Raw genomic sequence first — 23,292 nt, 5'->3', positions numbered from 1 at the left:
CCAACATAGATTTTTAAATGTAGTATTTTTTACGGCACATACTTCATAGGACATAGTCTAAGGTCAATAGTAACCATAAAGAAATCATAACTTCATTCAGTGATCCTATTGTTAGTATTAATAGTGCTATTGTTAACTTTGCACAATTCTATTGTCATAAGATAAAGCCAATAAGTAATTAGGTTAGTATCAATAAGAAATAAGACTTAAGATGAGAAAAAAATAAAAGACATTAATAATCTTGAATATCACATAGATTCATTCATTTGTTTATTTACTAGTTTTAGGTGGACACAATATCTTTATTTTATTTTTATGTGGCACTGAGGATCAAACTCAGTGCTTCACGTGTACTGGATAAACACTCTGCCACTGAACCACAACTCCAGCCCCTCACATAGACCCATTTTTTAAAAAACAGATTTGTCTGGGCTGGGGTTCTGGCTCAGTGGTAACGTGCTTGCCTAGCATGCGTGACACACTGGGTTCGATTCTCAGCACCACACACAGATAAATTAAAAAAAGAAAAAGGTCCATCAACAACTAAAAAATATTTTTAAAAAAACAGATTTGTTAGCTCCATCCACTGGGGGGAAAAAAAAACACCTATTAACAATGACAATCCAATTATCAGAAACACTCCTGAGGTTCCAGACTGTGGTCTCGGGTCAGAGTTCCTTGAAGAAATGACTAATTCCAGACCTGGGAAGAAAATGTACAAGTCTGCAATGCCTTGTCTTGGGAGAATCAAAGAAGCCCACAAGTGTGGTCATGTCAGAAGCATACAGAAGGACATGAGGGAGCGCCCAGTGTCCTAAGACTGGAGGTGCCTGGGTTAAAATGGATACTGAATGACAATGATTCAATTGCACATATAAATAAAAATGGAGAATTTCTTAATGACACACAGAGAATCCCCTTTCATCAATGGTGACTGCCGAGGGCATTCACACTTACTCTTCTATAATTTAGTTTTAAAAGACGGCCTTTCTTCTTCATCTTGCCTTTCCTTTCAGGGTAACCAAATGGTTAATTTGGATAGTCTTTCATTGGTTAGAACCAGTGATCAGTCCCAGCATCAAGGTTGCAGATTTGGGTGCCTCCTACCTGATGGTTCAGGAGCCCCGCTGCACCATCTATGCGGTTCTCTTGCCTATCAGACGGCTGACCTCAGGTCATCTTGTAACAGCAGAGTCCATGCTAGTGGTCAGCCAATAGTAACCACAAGGCTTTTGAAAATTGTTCAAAGACTCCCATATCACTGCCAAGGACACCTAGTAGAGAGACCCAGGCTTTACTCTCAAATTTTTCAAGAAAATTGGAAGGCTTTACTCAACCATTTCCCTACAAACCACACTCACCCATCAGAAAATTGGGGCAGTGGATTTCTTTTCTGGAAACAAATATACAAAAGTTATGGTGAAGTCACTCCTAATTTAAAGCCCAGAATGACTCTCTTCCAAGGAGAAAGGACTCAGAAGGATCATTTGCAGACTTGAGCCCCATTTTCTTTCTTCTTCCATGGTTTTGCATGAAACGAAGTCCCTGGCAGAAATGGGCATCATTCTCTGTTTTTGAAAGAAGTGGAAATGCAGAAATAAGAGAAATTCCCAAAGCCCCCCGCCCTTTTTTTTTTTTTTTTTTTTTGTATCCTTGGATTCATCAGCCTTTGGAAAGCTCATTTGAAAATCTCAATGTCCAAGTCGAGGTGTGGCTCAGTGGTGGAGTGCTTGCGCAGCATGCATGAGGCACTGGGTTCCATCCCCAGCACCACATAAAAATAAAAATAAATAAAGGTATTGTGTCAATCTACAACTAAAATTAAAAAAAAAAATAGAAAAGAAAATCTCAAGGTCCTTCTTCTGACCTGGCCTAAACAGGGAAAGGTGAAACTGCAGGAGGTGTCAGAAGCATAAGGCAGCAATACTTCCTTGCTTTTCAAGCATCAGGAAAATGCGTAATGAGGTTTCCAATCACATCAGAAACACTATGCACTATACGTTCAGTCCACCTTGGCCCCTACCCAGCTGAGAACTACAATGCAGTTATCAAATCTACAATCATTAAAAAGAACACCACACAGCCATAAAGAAAACTAAAATTATGGCATTTGCCAATAAATGAATGGAACTGGAGACAGTCATGCTAAGTAAAATAAGCCAATCCCCCAAAAAACCAAAGACCAAATGTTCTCTCTGATACTGCGGATCCTAACAGCCAATAAGAAGAGCGGGGAATAGAAGTTCCTTGGAATAAAAATTCAAGGGGAATGAAGGGAAGGGAGGGGAACGGAATAGGAAAGACAGCAGAATGAATCGACGTCACTTTTCTATGTTCACGTATGAATACACGACCAGTGAAACTCCACATCACGTACTGCCACAAGAATGGGAAGTCGTACTCCATGTACAGATATGTCAAAGTACACTCTACTGTCATGTACATCTAAATAGAACAAACAAACAAAAAGAACATATCAGTCCCCTCTATGGTGGGGGCAGGAGAGTGGTGGTACAAAAGTCAGGTTCAGCTTTATGTAAAGGCAAAAAATGGGCGGGGGGGCATACACAAGGGCCTGGGAAGGTCCCATCCCACCCAAAGACACTCTCTTGTGACTGGACCACCTCCCAGCTGTCCCACTCAGAGCTAAGACCATCCTCCTTGACTTCTGCTTTTTCCTTCCCCTCTCTCCTTCTCTACCCAGCCAACCCAGGATGTAGTCAGCTCACTTCCTAATGACCCAAATCCCTCCGCCTCTCTCTACCCATTGGACTTTTACCTTTATTAAGGTCCTCTTATTTCTCTCCTGCCTCAAGTCATATCCCACTTCTTCTCTTAGAGATCTCCAATGCTGGTCAGGAGCATGGTGCAAGCCTATAATCCCAGCAAATCAGGAGGCTGAGTCAGGAGAATCATGAGTTTGAGGCCAATCTCAACAACTTAGTGAGTACCCATCTTAAAATTTTTAAAATGTTCTCTTCTCTTCTTATTATTATTTGGGCCATGTAATTCAGTGGTAAAGCACCCCAGGTTCAATCCCTGGTTACCTCCCCCCAACACACACAAACCTCCAAAGCTAGCAAAATATCTTCAGGATTTAGCCTAAAATTCATAGCATGGCTTACAAAACCCTTCTGGATCTGGCCCCCCATTTTTCCTTCAGATTGCTTTCTCCTCTTGTTATCTGTCTCTCTCCCTCTCTCCACATCTCTCATCACACACCATTTCTCCTGGCTGACCAAGCTAATTGCAATTCCTGAAACCTCATGCTTGCTCTTGCGTTCACAGATGCACAACGTTAACACTAAGAAGAGTACGAACCCCTCTACTCCCTTGCCCGTAGTGAGAACGGGCTGACTGGTGTCCTTTTTAATAATCCTGGTACAACCGAGCGCGGAGGGCTGCCTGCAGGACCCCGAAGGCCGCCTGGGCTCGTGGCTGGGCGCTCACCTGGGTGGATGAGGCAGGAATCACATTCGTTCTCCTCGTTCCTGCAGCAGGGGATGGTGTAGCCCATGACCTCCTTCTTCCCAGGGCACACGCACTCGATCTGGTCATATTCGCAGCATTCGCGACACATGATATTCCACTCGGCTCCAGGGCAGGCTTCGTTGATGACCGTGTATTCTGAAATGGAAAACCAACGCGCGACAGTGGGTCCAGGCAGGAAGGGACAGACGTGGGAACACTCGGCTGTCAGGAGGCCACCGTGTCCTGTGTGCAAGAAGACAGTGGCATTCTTCCTGGGCCAGAGTCTCGGAAGTGAGACCACCTGCCCCAGGGGTCTTCAGAGCCATGCACTCAACACAGAGGAAACTTGCTATAACTGCTAATCAACTATTTTGATAGAATGAGGGGGAACAGGGTACTGGGGATTTTACTCAGGGAGACTCAAACACTGAGTCGCATCCCCATCCCTTTTTTGTATTTTATTCAAAGACAGAGTCTCACTGAGTTGCTAAAGCTGGCTTTGAACTTGTGATCCTCCTGCCTCAGCCTCCCCATCTGTGGGGATTATAGGTGTGGGCCACTATGCCTGGTTATTTTTATAGAATTTTTATTTCAAAAAATCATGTTCAGCAATATATAATCTAAATATATTGACAGTAGAACATGCATGCAATTTACAAAAACATACACGTTTCTTAGGTGTCTGTGTTCATTTTAATTATTTATCTATTTTCCAGTGCTGGGGATGGAACCCAGGGCCTCATGCATGCTGGGCAAGCTCTCTACCCACTGAGCTATACCTCGTTTCTATTTTTGTTGGAGTATTTTTATAGTTGCGTAGATTGTGCACTGAACAACTCCAGGGGAAATCATTCAACTGCAGAACTATAGGATGCAGCGTAGTCATGGTGCCATCATAAAAATTTCGGAGACTACTTTGTAGATGAGGCCGTTCAAGTGCAAGGCTGATGGCCAAGTATAGACTATGTTATTGCTTCCAAACTTGGCTCTTCCATTTTGCAGCATGCCAAGTTTATAGTATCTTCAAAGCTAAAACCAACAGAAAAGACAAAAGTACCTTAATTAGTATGTTTGGGAGAATTTCAATATTTTACAAGGGTGAACTCATTAACCCAACTTCATTCAATTCCCTGAGTACAACTGAGCATTCTTTCCCGCGAGAAAGCAATGTTCTCTTTGGGGTAGGATTTTTTTTTTCCTTTCTTGTTTTTTATTTTCTTTTTTGATATTTATATACCTTAAGTAAAAAAGAAAACCATCTGGAAAAATCTTTCAGAGGAATCAGTTGGAGGTTGTGCAGAGGAAGTCAGACAAAAACTTCTACCTTTGAATTGCTTTGTTCCCCACTCTCCATTTCTATAAAAATCCTCACACAAAGATGATGATTAAAGCAGAAAGGGGTCAGATATTTGGGGAAGATAGTGAATGTGGGCAAGGTCCTCTGAAGCCTTCCACAGAAGGATCAGGCAGAGATCCCTGAGATGCTTCACAGGCCCATAAAAACAAACCCTAGTGTCTGTGGGGACCTCTAAACCCTTGACTCCATAGTTTAGTTTTCTATTTCCCTCCCCTAAACTTGGAATTCTGACCCAAGGTTGATCACTCCTAAGTCTGCCAAGTGCAACCGCTTTAAGAAACTATCACCATCTATCCTCAGTCTCGGGCCATAAGAAGATTCTAATAGCATGAAAAGGAACCACCCAGATGATGGACAGTTTCTTAAATTGGATGAATCTAGTTTTATGAAAAATTTACTTTCTTTCATCATTTTGGACAAATATCATTGAACCAGCAATGACCCTCACCCTGGCTTTAGATTGGCACAGGTCACCACAGCCTGGTCACTGTTGAGATTTTGCTTCTCTCTCCATTCCATGAGCAACCTCAGAGAGTCCCCTGTAGTCACAGGGGACTTACTAGCTGAGCTTACAGGCTTCGTTACCTGCCAAAGTGGATGACCTCAAAAATCTAGCAAGAACTGAATGTTTAAAAGAGAGAAAAACAGAATAAAAGCACAGATGTGAGTTCCCACGAGTCTAGATGTGTCAATGGGTTTTTGGAAATGACACAGAAAGCAAGAACAACAACAAAAAATTACATAAATTCAACTTCATCAAAATTAAAACCCCTTTAGCATCAAAGACATTACTGAGAAAGTGAAAAGACAGACAACAGAACGAGAGAAAATATTTGCAGAACATTTATATGATAAGTTTAGCATTCAGAACATTGCAAAAAACAACTCTTACAACTCAGCCACAAAGAGACCAATTTAAAAATGGACCAGTGGCTGGAACAGAGATACAAGGGGTAAACCAGCCCAGAAGAAGATGTTCAAACTTAACAGGTCATTTAGGAAATGCAAATCAGTGCCACAATGAGATAATACTTACTGCGATGGCTATAATCAAAAAAAATTTTTTTTAAGTGTTGGCAAAGACGTAGAGATACTAAAACTCTCCTATATTGCTGATAGAAATGTCAATGATCCGATTGATGTGGAAAACAATGTAGTGGTTCCATTAAAAGTTAAATCACTACATGATCCAGCAATTCTACTGCAAGGTATTTATCTAAAACAGTGAAAACAGGGACTCAAATATACTAGCATGCTGATATTTATTCACAACAGTCAAAAGGTAAAAACAACCCAAGGGTTCACCAAGAAACAAATGGAGAAACAAAATAAGGTATGTGTAGCCAATGGACTATTATTCGGCCACAAAAAAGGAATGCAGTATGTACACACTGCAACACAGAAGAATCTTGAAACCATTCAGCCAAGTGAAAGAAGCCACACACAAAAGTCCAAATATTGTCCGATTCTATTTATATGAAATATTTATAATAAGCAAATTCAAAGAGACAAAATATATTAGAGGGGTATTAGATTGGGGGGCTAGAAGGAAGGGGAGAATTATTGCTTAATAAAGAGTTTCTATTTGGGGTGATGGAAACATTTTGGAAATAGGTGTGATGTTTGTACAACAGAGTGAATATAATTAATGCTACTGAATTACACACTTAAAATGGATAAGGTGGCACTGTGTGTGTGTGTGTGTGTGTGTGTGTGTGTGTGTGTGTGTTTGGAGAGCCGGCTCCCTCCCCTCTGCTCCATCCTTCTCTTGGCCACTGTTTCCCACTTTCTATCAGCTTCTCAACCCACCAAGCTTTTGCCTGCCTGAGGCAAAAGCATTTGCTTAGCCACAGCCTCTGTCCCAGCTGTTGGGCCCTCAGCATACATCATACCTGTTCAGAGAGAGCCTCCCTGGCCTTCTTTTCTGAATGCACACCGCACACCCCCGACCCATGGTCTCTGTTATAACATCCTATTCACTGTCTTGTCGCCTTATCATAACAGACCATCATTTTCTGTGTTCCATTTATTAGAAGTATATTGGTGGAAAGGGCACGTTGGCCATTTGGCTTCAGCTGTACAAATTTCAGGGAATTTCAATATGGTGCTAAGGGCCAGTTCCAGAAACTAAGACGGAGAGAAACAACAACAGCTGTAAAAGTTATGGAATGTTTTCTGAAATGTATGCTAAAGCACTTTAATGTTTCAGTACAGAAAGTACTTTGTATTCTTTGTGCAATTTCATCTTCAAAATGATCCAATGAGGTTGGTAATACATTTTCTTCCCCATTAAAAGCATTCACTCCGACCCCTTCACTTTACCAGTGAGGAAAAGAGCTAAGAAGAAAAGAGCTGGACTTTTTTTTTTTAATGGAGGCAAAGAGAAATGCCAATCTTTTTGAGGGAATTAATTCTGAGGGGGAAAAAAAAGTGGTCCCCAGAATTACCAGGGATATGGGGAGGTGAACAAGCTTGCTCCTAGCAGGGAAGAGGCTATACCAGCCTGCAGTTCTGCCAGCCACAGGAGCCGAGCAAACTTGCCTTGCTTTCCACATTTATAAACAGCCTTACAGACTGAAAAACAGCATACTACAGGGACACAGCCACATCAATGCTTCTAGCAGCACAATTCACAATAGCTAAACTGTGGGACCAACCTAGATGCCCTTCAGTAGAGTAATGGATAAAGAAAATGTGGCATATATACACAATGGAATATTACTCAGCCATAAAAGAGAATAATATCATGGCATTTTCAGGTAAATGGATGGAGTTGGAGAAGATAATGCTAAGTGAAGTTAGCCAATCACAAAAAAAACAACTGCTGAATGTTCTCTCTGATATAAGGAGGCTGATTCATAGTGGGGTTGGGACGGGGAGCATGGGAGAAATAGACAAACTCTAGATAGGGCAGAGGGGTGGGAGAGGAAAAGAAGGGGTATGGGGTGAAATGATGGTGGAATGTGATGGACATCATTATCCAAAGTACATGTATGAAGACATGAATTGGTGTGAACATACTCTATATACAAGCAGATATGAAAAATTGTGCTGTATATGTGCAACAAGAATTGTAATGCATTCTGCTGTCATGTATTTAAAAAATAAAATCAATTAAAAATTAAAAATAAAACAGCCTCACAAAATCTGCCGGTGAGCCTTCTACTGTCAGGGCTTCCAGTAATACGAGCATAAATGAAACACAAAAGCCCATGAACCTCACCCTGGGATAAACTGAGGCACTGGGCCATGGAGCACATGCTGTGATCATGTAGCAAAATCAAGCTTACGGAGGGAGTGCTGGGTGCCGCACGGTCGACTCCTTGCCAACCTCTCCATTGGATAAAATATGTATTTCTTCTTTATCAAACACTCTTAGACCTCACTCGCAGAGCCATTTTAGGTTTGTAACAAAATTAAGTGGAAGGCAGAGAGACTTCCAATATACGCTCTGTCCCCATCCATGGGCAACCTCCTCTGTTACCAACAGCCCCCTTCAAAGTGCTGTGGTTGTTACCATTGATGAACCTGGAGCCACACAGGAAGGTCACAGATATTAGGCTTCAACCCCAGAGGTGCACATTCTGTGGGATTGGACACCAGTATGTGGCATGTGTCCACTGTTACAGTATCACACAGAATACATTCACTGACTTAGAAATCCTCTGCGTTCTGCCTGTGCCTCTTACCCAACCAAAGCAATGCACTTTTGAGGAGGAGGAGGAGGAGGATGTGAAGAAAGAATAAAAAAAGAGTTTTTTGTGAAAGCTTTGGAAAATGAAAAAAAGCATAAATAAAGAAATAAAAAGTATTCACAAAAATAGCATTTTGGCATCTAACCTCAAGTCTTCTGTTTCCAGTGGACATAATATTTATCTGTGAGTATCAATGGATGTGTCAACCCAGAGTCTCCCAGCCTCTCAAAATTGGTAACATGTTTTGTTTTAGAAATTGTGCTTTTCTTTCCCCTTCACTTTCATCATAGGTTATTTTCTCTTGAATTGGAAAGGTTTTCAAAAGTCTTTTTTTTTCTTTTTTGCAGAGAGGGGTGGGTACCAGGGATTGAACTCAGGGGCACTCAGCCACTGAGCCACATCCCCAGCCCTATTTTGTATTTTATTTAGAAACAGGGTCTCACGGAGTTGCTTAGCACCTCACTTTTGCTGAGGCTGGCTTTGAACTTCTGATCCTCCTGTCTCAGCCTCCCGAGCCACTGGGATTTCAGGTGTGCACTATTGTGCCGGCAAAAGTCAGTCATTCTAAATTGCTACACAATTACCCTGTACATGTGAGGGCTCCCCTAAACTCCCCTCTCCCACTTTTTCTTAAAATCAGGGTAAGCAAATAATCGAGAGCATTTGGGGCACCATAAGCTTCTTCACCCAAGCCCTGACTTCCATGCTCAGGAGCAGCCATCCTGATATCTCTCTATCCAGAATGGGGAATCTAGTTACATCAGTCCAGTCCTGGTTCTTCCAGAATTCACTTTGAAAAAAATGTAAATCACTTAACCTCTTAGCCCAGTCTTATCAATGAGAATACCAAGTCAAGGAGACATGTCAAGGAGACATGCCAACGAATGGGCACGGTTTCATGTACTTGATGAATGTACTTTGCTGTCACTGTCATTATTTTGCACACAGTTGAACTGCCCGGGGGACATGCAGGCAGTTCATTTCAAGGCTCTCTGGCCCTGGTCTGTTTCAATTGTTCAGAGGATGCAGGGACAGTGCCTCCAACAGGGGGCTCACCGAGGCAGGGGCAGGAGGTGCTTCTGTGCCCCTTAGCATGGTCTCCAAGCCCAAGCTCTTCAATATTATATATTAAGAAATATACTGCCACAATGGCCAGTAATGTCCAGCTGGATGACTCGGGATTCTCTATGAGAACAAGGGGCAGCCTCTTCCATACCTGATCAGAACATCCCTTGCCAGAACAAAGGCCCAAGTCAAGACCACCCCTGAGGGTGGCAAAGAAGGGCACTTGTATCATGTACCAGATCCTCTTCCTTGATGTTAGACTCTGCTTTTGAATCCACCCAAAATCCCACAGCCCTCCCACTTAACCTCATTTAATTAGAATTTCTACTGAGGGATTTTTTTCTTTTTTAAACTATCTTGCATTTTATAAGTCTTCTGAGACCAGAGGGAGAGGAAAAAAGAGGCAAGAATCAGAGGGATATATAATTAGGCAGCTGGAGCTCCTCACTCATCCCTGCTCCCCCCACCCCTCCTCCTGAGCCATCTGAACTCACTGTATTGATGTCCAACAGCACACAGCGGTCCCCACTGCTGGAGGGTCTCACCACCAGCTCGAAGGACTGATGAACACACAAAGCCCAGGACACACTCAAAAAGACTTGAGTCAGAGGTGATGGCATGCTTACTGGGGGCCCATCCTCCATCCTCCCCACTGAGACTTTGAGAGCCATCCTGTCACCAAGAGACCCTCAGCCCCAGCCTGGCTGGTTCTCACCCCTGGGTGATCTCAGTATTGCCAATTATTATTTTAGCAAAATAATGACAACTAGAAAGCAAAGACCTTGTCACCCCACTTTAGACACCAGGACTGTCATTGGATTCCTTAAATATCTGGTGTTAAACATCCTGTACAAAGAGGATGGCGAGGGGAACAGAAATAGATTTGTGACTTCCTTTCTCCTTCCTCCTTTACCAAGCACACTGCGTGGGGTGACTCTGCGTCACGCGCCTCTGCTCCCTGATCCCACCTCCGTCTCCAAGGGCCGTCTCTGAGTCCTAACCCTATTGGTGTCCAGCTCATTGGATCCTCACAACCAGTTGGAAGTGGGTTATTATTTTCTTCATTTAATTAATGAGGAAACAGAGTAAAACAAATAAATCCAGGTCACACAGCTTTCAGGTAAAAGAAGAAAGATCAGAACCCAGCTCTTACTGGGGCAAAAGCCTTGTTCCTACCAATGCAAGGAAGGGCACTTGTATCATGTACCAGAGTTCACACTTCCAACTTGTAAGAAGAAAGTGGCACCCATGAAATAAAAATATTTGAGCATCAGATTCCCTGAATTTGAACCCTGGCTCCAGCAGTGACCATGTGACTTTGGATGAGCCACTGAATTTCTTTGTCTCGGTTTCCTTCTCTGGGAAATGTGGGCACTGATGGTACTCCTCTAGAGTTGCACTTCTCCATGGAACCCAAGAGCTTACAATAATCCGATAGTATAGGGACAATACCTGCCTCTATTTCATAGATGAGGAAACTGAGGTATAGAGAGGTAAGAAATATGCCCAAGACTGCACAGGTAGTAAAGTGTAGAGACAGGATTCAAATTGAGGCCATCTGTTTCCACAATCAGAGCATTAACCATAATCCTGGCCTTGTTCTCAGGGATATCATTGGTAATTCTAATTGGCAACTAACATACATAAACACCCTGGGAGCTTGCTCTGAGCTGGCACCCAGCCAAGTGTTTTCCATACGTTCCAACGTGGTGGTGGTGGTGGTGGTGTCGTTTTAATTCACAATGGCATTAGGAATATGCATTCTGTAGTGAAGAAACTGAGGCACAGAAAGGTCAAGTATCTTGATCGATTTGCGCAGTAAGGGGTAGAGCTGACACTGTGTGCATCAGAAGCCCATGTTCTCCTCTAGATCACCATCTGCATGGAAACCACCTGAGATGCTTGTTAATGAGCCTATTCCCTTAGAATCCCTGCAGCTGGAGGCTAAGTCTCTGCCTTCTGAGCAAGCATCCTCCTTTGAGGAGCACAGTCCTGTCCTGCAGCTTAAGCCAGCCGCCCTCCAGGCCCTGGGAAGCTGGGCTTTGCATTGGTTCTCCCTTCCCACTTAATAACTCGCTGCCTTCTTGGTGGCTCTGAAAGGTACTCTGACCTTCTAGGCTCTACTCTGGACCCACATTGGAATTCGTCCCTCTCTGATGCTTCCAGAGAACCATAGACAAGACACCTTGACATGGTATTTCCCCAAAGCCTCAAGAGGAAGGAGACACAGTGATGAGATCATTGCTGCTGCTGCATTTGAAGATGACAATAACCATAAAGGTCTTTGGAAGAAAGACTCCTATTTGTCAGGCATTATTTTCAGCAGAGACCATTATTCTCATCAGATTTTTTTTTCTTTTAAATCACATCTTTGGCTAAGATGCAGATGGCTAAAAAAAAAAAAAAAATGGGATGAGCAATAATGTGTCCTCAGTGGCCCACACATCCAGAGAATTTTCAGATAGGCTGTTTGTGTTTCTATGATGAAATTCTGGGTTCTTCCCATTTGTTCTTTGGGGTTCTAATTTCTTTTCTTTAATCCATCCTATCTTAGTCTGTTTACTGTTGCTATAACAAAATACCTGAGACCAGGTAACTTATAAAGAATGGATACTTATTGAGCTCCTGGTTCTAGAGGCTGGGAAGTTCAAGAGCAAGATTTTGGCATCTGCTCAGTATCTGGGCCTTCTTGCTGCATGACGTGGTGGAGGGCATCACAAGGCAGGACAGAATAAGAGTGCCAAAGAGAACTCACCTTTAAAACAAAGCTGCTCTCTCCATAACCCATCAATCTATTAATCCATGAATAGATCAATACATTCATGAGGGCAGAGCCAATCACCTTCCAAAGTCCCACTGCCACCTGACTGTGCATGTGGGGGTTAAGTTTCCAACACATAAAATTGGGGGAAGGGGGCTCAAACCTTAGTACTTCCTCTTCTGACACCATTTAATAGGACATACCTCACCTCCTGCTGCTTCTCTTCAGAAATAGACACACCACATCAGTAGCCAAGGGGAACAAAACTCAAACTCTAGTGTCATGGAGGAGCCCCCAGTTGCTATTTTCTTTGACAGCTGTGGCACTGAAAATCCTTGAAGAACAGCTGTTTGTGAGTTATTTCACATATGAGAACATGAACTTAATAGATCTTATTTTTACCAGCACTAGCTGCTGAAAAAGTAATTGAATAATGCATCTCCACATATGTGACAAGAGAACCCAGCAAACATTGCACCAAACAAAGAATGGTTACACTAAAAATAAGACCACTCTTAACATTAAACACCCAACCTAGATGTTCTCAGGCCCAGGCAGTCTGCAGATCATCCCACATGTTCCCAGTCTTCCACACTCGAATGTCCTCTGAGTCAGAGTACATCAGGGCTTCACTGGGGCCTGAGTCTACCAGGGACAACTTCTGCCAAGAGCTTCCAGAGTTTGCACTGCTTTCACATCCAGATTCTGCCAAGCAGAAACCAGATTCTCCTTCTCCTGAAGGCAGCTGGCCACAACAGATGTCAAGAGTGAAGGAATGCTCAGCAAGGGCTATGCACTCGCAATGGTATGTGCGTTAGGTCCCTAAACCCTGGACTGGTGGCATCTTAGGTCAGGCAAGTCTTCCCCACTATTACCTCCCCCAGCTCTGCAGGCTAGGTCAGGATGAAGGGGAACTTCCTTTCACAGAGATTTCTGCTGGCTCCACCCTTGAAGCACAAGTGCACCATCATTAACAACATCTCCTCTGCAGACTTTTAAGGGGGCCTCAGTGTTCAGGCGGCAACTTCACTGTCCCAGAACCACCTCCACTGTCCCACAGGAGCCTGCAAAAGCCTGCCACCGGCCCCATCTCAAACACAGCAGGTGGAAAGCATTTCCTCTAAGGCTGGAAGGCAGATGAATGATGTAACCAAGGGAAGGGAGCAAGCCTTGAGGGATAAACACAAGGTGAATATTGAGGGTTGTCGATAGGATGGGATCCTAGACTGATGAAGTAAGCCTCAAGATCAAGTCCATTCTCCTGTGGATAAAACTCCTGGTACTGCTGCTGCTCAAATTCCTCGTGAAACGTGCTCGTAGGAAAAAACAGAAGAAGGAAGGAGAGTAGGAGACTTTAATTTCCTGAATACTCCCTTTCTATCAAGCTAAGTATTTTAAATGAATTGCCTCATTTAGTGCCTTCAATAAACCTGTGATGTAAACACGAATCGACTCAGCCTCCAGATTGAAATGTGATAAGGCTACATTAGAGAGGTCAATCAATTTGCCTCCGAGAAAACTCTCCATAAAAGACAGGTAGGATTCAAACCCTGGCCTGTCCCAGTACTCTATACCCCATGCACACACACATTCATACATCTGCACAATATGTACACGTTCACATCTGCACCTGTATTCTCCTGCACATATAAACACAATTACATCCATACCAAGAGATCAAATCCAAGACAGATCCCACACATAGGGAAAGTAGGGCTGAATCTTTGCAGAGAAGATCTTAGGTTCCCATATTCTACATAGTCAGAACGTCCTTCATAGAAACTGCTGGTTTTATTCCTCACCCACAGTCACTGTACTCATTCTATCTGAAATAAGACTGGGCAGAGAGACAAGGCAAGCCAAATGTGATGGCCAAGAGAGAAACTGTGATGCATGACAATGGAATGATATAAGTAAAGGCAGGAAGAAAGTGGGTCCCAGAGAGAGCAAACAGGGGCTCACTAAACACCTTTTTTTTTTGGCAGCACTAGGAATTGAACCCAGTTCCTCATGCATGCTAGACAAGCAGGCTGCCACGGAGCTGCATCCCCAGCCCTTGACTTAAACTCATGCACACCTCTATAAGATACAGACCATTTCTAGGTTGGGCAAATCAGGGTCATGGTGACTGAGATACACCAGAACTGACAGAATAAATAACAAGAGATTAGAGTCAAGCCTCTGTGTGTAGGGGGAGGGGGCTAATTGGTGATAAAGGGACCTTGGACTCAGTGTCCCCAGAGATTGGAAGGAGGATCAAATATTCTCATTTTTGAAGGGAGGATACATCTAAGTGGAAGTCAATACACAGCTCTTGCCTTAGAATGGCCATGTCACCATGAGCACACTTTATCACTCACAACTTCATCTGCCCAATGGTCCCAGGCCAATCATGTTACTTTAAGCAACTTGAATACAGGAAATGAGTCTTCTCTTTTTTTTTTTTAAGAGACAGTGAGAGAGAGAGAGAGAGAGAAGGAGAGAGAGAGAGAGAGAGAGAGAGAGAGAGAGAGAGAGAGAGAGAGAATTTTAACATTTTAACATTTATTTCTTAGTTTTCAGCTGACACAACATCTTTGTTTGTTTGTGATGCTGAGGATCGAACCCGGGCTGCACGCATGCCAGGCCAGTGCGCTACCGCTTGAGCCACATCCCCAGCCCCGAAAAGAGTCTTCTCAATGACACATGCAGGTCAATGCTGGCGAGGACTTGCACACGCACAGCAACAGGGATAAGCCATCGATTCTAGGGTCTTTCCAACATATTAGCACATACTGAATGACAAGGACAGCAGACTTCCGGCCCATCTCTCAGCAAACATCTGAAGAGAAGCTCATGTTTTACAGATTCCCAAATGCCCTTCTTACCCAGTCCTGTGTCTTTGTGAGGTATTCTTCAATGCTTTAAGAGAAAGAGACCAGAGTTTGTAAAACCTTGTTCCATGGAGCACTAATTCCATTGGATAGTACAGTCTTATGTCAAAAAAAAAAAAAAAAAAAAAGAAAAGAAAAGAAAAAAGAAAGTAAGAAAGAAAAGAAAAAGAAAGACTCTGTGATCAAATATCTTTGTAAAATGCTAATTACAGCTTTCTTTGTTGCAGAACTTTGCAGATCTATATATGCTTTGTGTATAGTCAATCTCCACATCTCCCAGACTTATTTCATCATTATATCCTGTTTTCTGTTTGTTTTTGATTAAAATCTCCCAGGATTAGCAATCCCCAAGGCCCACTTTGGGAGGGAGATGCCAGGCTGGGCCTTAAATTCTCTCAATTGATTGCAAGTGCTTAAGGAAAAGGACTTTGTCTTCTTTTCACCAAGGCAGTGCAGTCCCTGGAAACAAGCTGAGCACCTGACAGGTGCTTGGTAAATACTGCTGCGTAGATACCTGGCCATGGACTTGGGAGGCATGTGAAGCCAAGATGAAGGCTACCTGTGATGAAGACTGAGACGTGTGAGCATCCTCTCTTGCTGTGGCTTTTCAGTCTCAAGTGTGCAGAGTGAGCAGACCTTGGGGTTCATTATTGCTGTATTTTTTTTTTTTTTTTAGAGAGAGAGAGAGATTTTTTTTTATATTTATATTTTTAGTTTTCGGTGGACATAACATCTTTATTTTATTTTTATGTGGTGCTGAGGATTGAACCCAGTGCCTCATGCATGCCAGGCGAGCACGTTACCGCTTGAGCCACATCCCCAGCCCCTGGATATTTTTGTTTACTGCAGTTTGTAGCAAATTTCCACAAGGACTCAGGACCTACCCACTCTGTCCTACCACTGGATTTCCCAGGAGCCAGGCTTGCCATAAAGGAGGCTGAACACCATTTGGAAGCAAGCAGTTCACCCCCTAGTGGCAGAAAAACAGACCAAGCCTTTTGATCACCAGCAGTGTCTTTCCTTCTGAGAGCATCCAGGTGAGCCAGGAGCATCCAGGTGAGCCACGACCAGGTTGGGAAACACGGGAGCAGATGTTTCCAACTAAAAGTTCAGCTCAGAAAACTTATCCTAAGTCACTTCAGGTGTTCTCCACTATCGCTGTCAACTCCTGAGGAGCGATCCCACAATGCTGGGACTTATTGATAACTTTCAATGGAATCCTTTCAAGTACATGGAAGGGGAACTGGGTTTGAAAACATTTGACAGTTTAGTTTGTCAGAGTCCCCAAACAATTCATTTGATCTGAAGTAAATGCAGCCAACATCCCCCCACACACACGCACGCACCCCACCATTCAGAGTTTTGGTGCTAAAATGGCTGGGATTTATTTTAAACCAAATGTGATTTCAGCTTATGTGGAAAATTGCAATCTCCCCATGAGCTCAACTTGGCAGTATGTGTTCCTCACTGTGTTCTGACAGCAGCAGTCCTGGTTTTCCAATCACCAAACCAACTGACCAGACTGCTACTTACCCAGATGCAGGCTGCCAAACCACTAACTCAATACTGAGACAGCCAGAACCTCAGAGTGGCGGTGATCACAACTCCAAGCCTGCAGGAGCTGAGGCATTGAGTCAACTCCAGAAACCAAAGGGTGGCAAAAAGAGGCATCTTCACTCACCACTCATCCAAGGGTAGCACTGATCTTACCTACTTGATATAAGACCCAGGTCATTGGTATCTGCAGATAGTAGGTCCTCATTCAAGGTTGAAATGAATTGGTTAAAACCCATCCTAGTACTAATGAAGGGAGATCGAGTCTGTTCTCTGCAATATCCATCAATATGCCAAAAAAAGAAGGAAGGGGATAGTTTTCTCTTATTCATTCCGGACCTGTTCCCCGCAATCCCATGGCTTAAAAGTGCACACATTGATGAACTTGACAGAATAAATCCATAAAGGAGCAGTGATACGTAGTGTCATGGCCAGACTTCAAATATGTCTCATCCTTAATTCTGTTTCTATGCGAATGGACGCGTGACTTGAATTATAAAAGTTGACCATGGAACAAAGAACTTTCCATGTCCAGAGTTTAATCAGAGTGAGATGCATGATACTGGACGGTTATCCCAGAAACTGGTTGGATTCGGGGTCTGCTTAGCATCTTGGTTTCCTCAAGCAAATGTCTCCTGTTAAGATTCATATGGCCCCACCGTGGCTACTGTTTCTGTTCCTTCTGAGCATCAACCAGCACCCTCCCCCCATAATGGCACACATAACCTTACATGTGTGCCATTATGGGGGGAGGCCAATCTGAGCAGCTGGAAAGTCCAAGGGATAATCAAATGTCTACCTACACTGGGGTCATATTTAGCCAAAATACAGCCAGCATATCTGCCACAATTGGTCCAGCCACTTACTGTAGCAATATTATGCAGGGTGTCAGGACATGTCTTATGGAGTCGGGCTGCCTGGACTTAAAACACAAACATCTGACATGTGACCTGATTAGTACTGAACCTTTACCTAAGTTCTCTTATGTGTGACCTGGAGCTCATGATAACAGTACTTACCTCCTGGATCTGTTGTAAGGATCAAGTAAATGCATGTAAGGCATATAGAAGAATGCTTGGCACTTATCACAAACTCCATCAACTAACTATCTGTGTGACCAGTCTTGGGATTAGATCATTAAGGTGTGCTTCCACCCTTTGAATTTCTATCATGGATGTGAAGAATTTGATGTGCGACCCCTACCTGCGTCACTGTCAACCCACACGGGCACTGAGTCTGTGCCACACAGGTAATTGTAACATAAAAAAATATAAGAAATAAACCTGGGGAGAAGGCAGAAAGTCTCAGTTCCTCAGAGAGTGGACCATCTCCAGCCAACTCTTAATCCCCTGCCTTCTTTGAGTCATTTTGTTCACAGTTATGAAACCTGATCTGTCCTGCATTTTTTTACTTATTTCTCTCCATTCAAAATGTATGGTTTTGGCCTACATCTTGTGAAGGCTGACAAACAGATTTCCTTAAACATAGACCAGGCTTGGAATCTGGTAGACGTTCTGCCACCAATCTGGTAGCATTCAATGTTCCAGCTGGCTTCTGGGTCCTCTGCCCTGGAATTCAGGAACTGGAAAGTATAAACACAGTATTTCTCTCCTCTTTAAATTAAAATGAGGAGGGAAGGGCTTGTGACTTTCAAACATCCCTATGGTGAGAGTGACAGTTCCTTTGCTCACCCCTCTCCCTTAGAGGACAAGGGAGGTGCACACCTTCCCTCATTTATCATGGAAATGACAATTTCCCCAATGTGCATAGGCCTCAAATCAACTGCCATTTCTAGAGCTGGGATCAGGGGAGAAGTGTTCTACTGTATCAGGATTGTTCACCCTCATTGAGGCAGGTGGAAATCATTTTCTAACTCAAGGCCAATCATTAGGTCTCTCAGACATTATTATCTCAGCCAGTTCTAACTCCTCAGTGCAACTTAGATGTAGAGAAGATTAAATCAAACCTACAGTCTGTGCCAGTGACATTCCAAAGACCTCCCCAGGACTTCTGGCTATTTCCAAAGGACTTACATGCTCAAAGTCACCTTTGCTTCTGGGCTTCCATGTCCAAAAGTGCTTGATTCACAGTTTATGAAGCCCAGTTATAGCACCCAGCTTTGTCCTCAGTTTCCACCAAAAGGTCACACTGGTAGTCATTCATGAGAATAAAGCATTGAATAGGAGGTCACAGAGAGAGCTGAGATTACATTTCACGAAACACACAAGTTCAAATATATTCCAGTCTTATAAAAATCTCCTGTAGAAGATGTTTTTAAAAGTCCTGTTGGTCAATTATTCCTAAGCAGTTTTATTCAACTTGCATGATGTCCCCATTCAGCATGTGGCCTTCCTCCCCATCCCTCTCAGAAATGGAGGTCATAAACTTAAATGCCAGTGGAGACTAGCAGATGAGTGTTAGGCCATAGAGAGGATCCAAACTCCCTCAAGGCATTCAGGTTCACACATTTCCAAGCACCGTGTCCTGCTAAATACTTCTGCAGGCCATGTGACCTGAAGCTTGCCAGTTTGCAGTTCTCAGCTCTGAAACATTCCTCTTTGCCACAGTCAGCCAAGACAGAGCAACGGGAGCTAGCAAGGGCTTTTCCCCTGCTTCCTGTGTGTCCTGGAACTTTGTCAAGGTTAGATGTGCATAAGCACCATCTACCCACATGCTAAATGTGTGAGTGTAAGTCAATCAGCTAACAGGCAAACTTGGGCTCAGACATTGGACAGTGGGGTTCACCATAGGCTCCCGTAATCTGCTTACTTAGACTTTAATTTTTTTTTATTGTGGCAACATGTATATAACATAAAACCATCTTTCCAACTATGTTTATATACATAGTTTATATACATAGTTTAGTAGCCTTAAATACATTCACACAGGGGCTGAGGTTGTAGCTCAGTGGGTAGAGTGCTTGCCTAGCCTATGTAAGGCACTGGGTTCAGTCCTCAGCTCTACATAAAAATAAATAAATGAAATGAAGGTCTTACACCCAACTAAAATAAATTTTTTAAAAATACATTTACACAATTGTACAACAGTCACCCATATCTATGTCTAGAATTTTTACATCTGAAATTCTGTACAATAACATCTGTTCCTTCTTCTCCACTGCTCCTGACAACTCCCATCCCACTGTCTCTATGAACTTGACTATTCTAGGTGCCTCACATAAATGAAATCACGTGATGTTTGTCTTCTTTTGTGTCTGGTTTCTTTCATATAGTATATTATTCTCAAGGTTCAGCCATGTTATACTATGTATCAAAGTTTCCTTCATTTTTAAACATGAATGATATCTTATTCTATGCCTATAGCACATTTTATTTATCCACCAACCAACATTGGGTTGTTTCCATCTTTTGACTTTGGGGAGTAATATACTAGGACCATAAGTTTACAAATACCTGTTCAAGTCTCTGCTTTCAATTATTTTGTGTATATGCCCAGAAGTGGAATCATTAGATCAAATGGCAATTCTAGGTTTAATTTTTTTGAAGAATCATTCATGTGTATCCTTGAACCAATCACAGAGCCTCTTTGAACTTCATCTGTAAAGCAGGATGGCAATAATACCTACTTTATCAAGTGGGGAAATCTCATAATTAATGCACTAAAGCCTTTGGATCATAAATGTCACTACATGTCAGCTAGATGTCCAGTCTCCTTGTCTTTTGAAAACAAAGGACCCAAACTAAACTGACCACTAAAGTCACTCTCAGCTCCAAAAATCCATGATCCCACCACAAAATTATTTTCCTTTTGGGGTGCCAGAAACTTTCAGAGTATATTGGGATGAACACCCTCTTCCTCAGTTTTCCTAGCTCTGACCCTGGAATGTGCTAACACATCCCATTATAAAAAAAAAAAAATCTCATTTTTTCTTACCACTCCTTCTCCCTAGCTTCCTCTCCACATTCCCCTTCTCAGTGGGCTGCTCCTACCCACTGAATACCTGTGCTTCAAATTATCTCCCCCACTGAAGTTTGTGTTCATTTCCCACAAGCTAACGTCTGTTGGAAGTAACACTTGTGAAGTTATCCATATTAAGGTTTCATTTCCCAAGAGACCCATATTTTAAATGAGGTTTTCCTCTTAGGCAGAGTCACTCTGGCAGAGCTACTGCTGTTGGTGAAATCACTGGAGTTGGGTTTCCCTTCTCACATGCTGTTTATGTTAGGTTTATCACTTGGCCCAGTGTCTGGATGCTCATCCTCCAACATGTATCACATGCTCATGAGCAACAATAATCACCCATTCCATCCCAGTGGATGTTTACGTTTTATCCAACACTCTTTTCAGCAAAGGAATTAGAACAAACACGCTTCCAAGCTTTTCTTGTCAGGGGCCAGATTCAAAATTCCAGCAGGGAGTGGACTCGTTCACTACATGAAGAAATATTTTCCTTCTCCACTCTATTCCTCTGCCTTCCCTCCAAATGTGAACAACTGAAATACCCTTGTTAAACACATGGAACAGCTCTCCAGTTCCATCAACAGATTGGCTGACAACAAATCACACACCCTCCCCAATGCTTTTCCATAGCAAAAGGTAAAAGAGATTCTCAGGTCGGTAAGAAGTGGGTTTTTCAGATCAGTGGGCAGCTGAGCTTTGTTTTGTTTGTTTTGTTTGTTTTGTTTTATTTGTTTGTTTGTTTATTAATGAGAAATCTCATCCCCCAAGCCCTGGCACTCAGACAAGAACCAGGGTCCTCTGGAGTTGGTCTAAAGAAGGCTACCACAGCCTGGAAGTTTGGAGATCGAGGAGGGAGGAGTCCTCAACTTATCCCTGGTCAAGTGTTTAGGCTTATGGGTTATCAGCCACTGCTGAAGAACTCCTCTGTCCTTCATTAGTCTTTGGGCTGCTCCAGATAGTTTGGAGGTAAAATTCAAATGAAACACTCTCACCATTTTGATGATACATCACAAAGGAAGATTTACCTGGGGGCAGGCAGGCTCCAAGTAAATGAAAAGGATCAGCCCAAGTGGGGGAGAGGTTTTTTGTTGATGATGAGGGATGTATCTTAGGCTGTGTCGCCCTCCCTATCGCAGACCATAGCACTCAGCATCCTCACCACCCCATTTATCCTGTTTGTTACTTGGACCACCTGCAGAGATGGAGCACAGGGAACAGGCAGCCAGGTTCACAATACCTGCTCCTGCACAAAGCTGCCCTATTTTGTCACATCTGTACATCTCAAGCCTTTACCTCATAAGTCTCACCTGATGTGACACCTCATCCCTGGAGCCATGTAAGGATAGAGGCTCCTAAGAAGCCCCTGCTTCCCTGCCTGACAGCAAGCCATTAGAAGACCCTCCACTCCCTGGCTTTTGTCCTTTGCTAGGTCAACAGGCTTCCAGGAGCTCTGAGTCATGTCCCAGCCTCACTTGTCCTGGAAGCCCATTTGACCTGGGAATTGTGGCTCAGAAAAATGGCATGTGAAAAACAAAGAAACCAAAATTCCTTCAAAACAAACATCCCAGAAACAGCTTGCACTTTTAACCCCAGCTTTCTTTCTCTTCTTTCTCTTTCTTATCAGAAAGTGTGTCTATGCTGGATGAAGAAATCTCTTGTGTTGGAATTCTGTTCAGATACATTGTTGTAAGACAGCATTAAGCAAGATTCACTAGGAGGAACACCCAGGCAAGCCCTGCTCTTTATTCCCCTCTCTTTCCAGCTCACCTCTGCCGGAGCTCTTTCCAGGGGAAACTTTGCTTTTGCAAATCAAAGCTTGCAACTCACTCTGAATTGATTCCCCAAGGTAATTTCATGTTTTAAAGCAGATAAACTAAAATTGAGCAGATCATACTGGAGCTCGTCCCCCTTCCTGAGGCAGTCCAGTCCCACAATTACGGATGACAAAACTGTATCCCCTACTAAGCGAAGGCAACAGACGCTCCGGGGTCACCAGTAAAGCCCCGAGATTATCACCAGAGAAAGTCCCCCGCCCAGACTCCGGGTCCTGCTCTGGGTCAGCCCCCTAGAGGGAAATGTCCCCTTCTCGAGGCGTCCTGGACCCTATGGGTGACAGTACCTCTTGGCAGAGACGAGATGAGAAGGAGCTGCAGAAACGTGAGCCCCAGCTGCGTCCACCGGTCCAGCTCCATCTTTTCCGCGGTGGTGCCGAGCCCAGCGACTGCGGGGGAGCAAGAGGAGGGACGTGGGAGGCCGGCGGGCTGGCGGCTCTTCCAGGGACCTCCCCAAGCTCCGGCAGAGCGGCAGCTCGGGTTTCAGCTCGCCGCCGGGCTCTCCCATCCTCATCCCAGGGAAACCACCTTCAGCCAGAGTGACGTCAGCCCAAACCTCTGCTCTCCGCTGCCTTAACCCTTGCGGTCCCGGGAAGGTGTGGCGGTGCCCCGAGGCCGGGAACCGGGGCGGGCGGGGACGCTGCTGGTCCTCTGGGCTCCAGATATCCCGCACCTGGGTGGAGGGTGCGTCCCGCAGCACCTGGACGGGTATCCAGGTAGGCAGGGCCACGGGGCCACTCAGGTGAGGCAGGGGTGGTTTCTC

The 23,292-nt window shown here is 43.7% G+C and overlaps 1 protein-coding gene across 1 annotated transcript in view; it reads right to left on the bottom strand.

Annotated features, from left to right (window-relative positions):
• Window positions 1–22,889, bottom strand: part of LOC143389118 (inactive serine protease PAMR1-like) — a 74,442-nt gene extending 51,553 nt beyond the window's left edge. Inside the window, exons 1-2 of the mRNA XM_077108403.1 lie at window positions 22,817–22,889; window positions 3,451–3,627 (exon numbers count right to left, since the gene is read on the bottom strand). Coding sequence (XP_076964518.1) covers window positions 3,451–3,627; window positions 22,817–22,889 — 250 coding nt within the window. The remainder of the gene's footprint in view (window positions 1–3,450; window positions 3,628–22,816) is intronic.
• Window positions 22,890–23,292: the final 403 nt, after the last annotated feature.

Source organism: Callospermophilus lateralis, unplaced genomic scaffold (assembly GCF_048772815.1).
Source record: "Callospermophilus lateralis isolate mCalLat2 unplaced genomic scaffold, mCalLat2.hap1 Scaffold_66, whole genome shotgun sequence".
Lineage (NCBI taxonomy): Eukaryota > Metazoa > Chordata > Mammalia > Rodentia > Sciuridae > Callospermophilus > Callospermophilus lateralis.
Note: the sequence above shows the minus strand (reverse complement) of the source record. Positions and strands in the feature narration are given on the sequence as shown.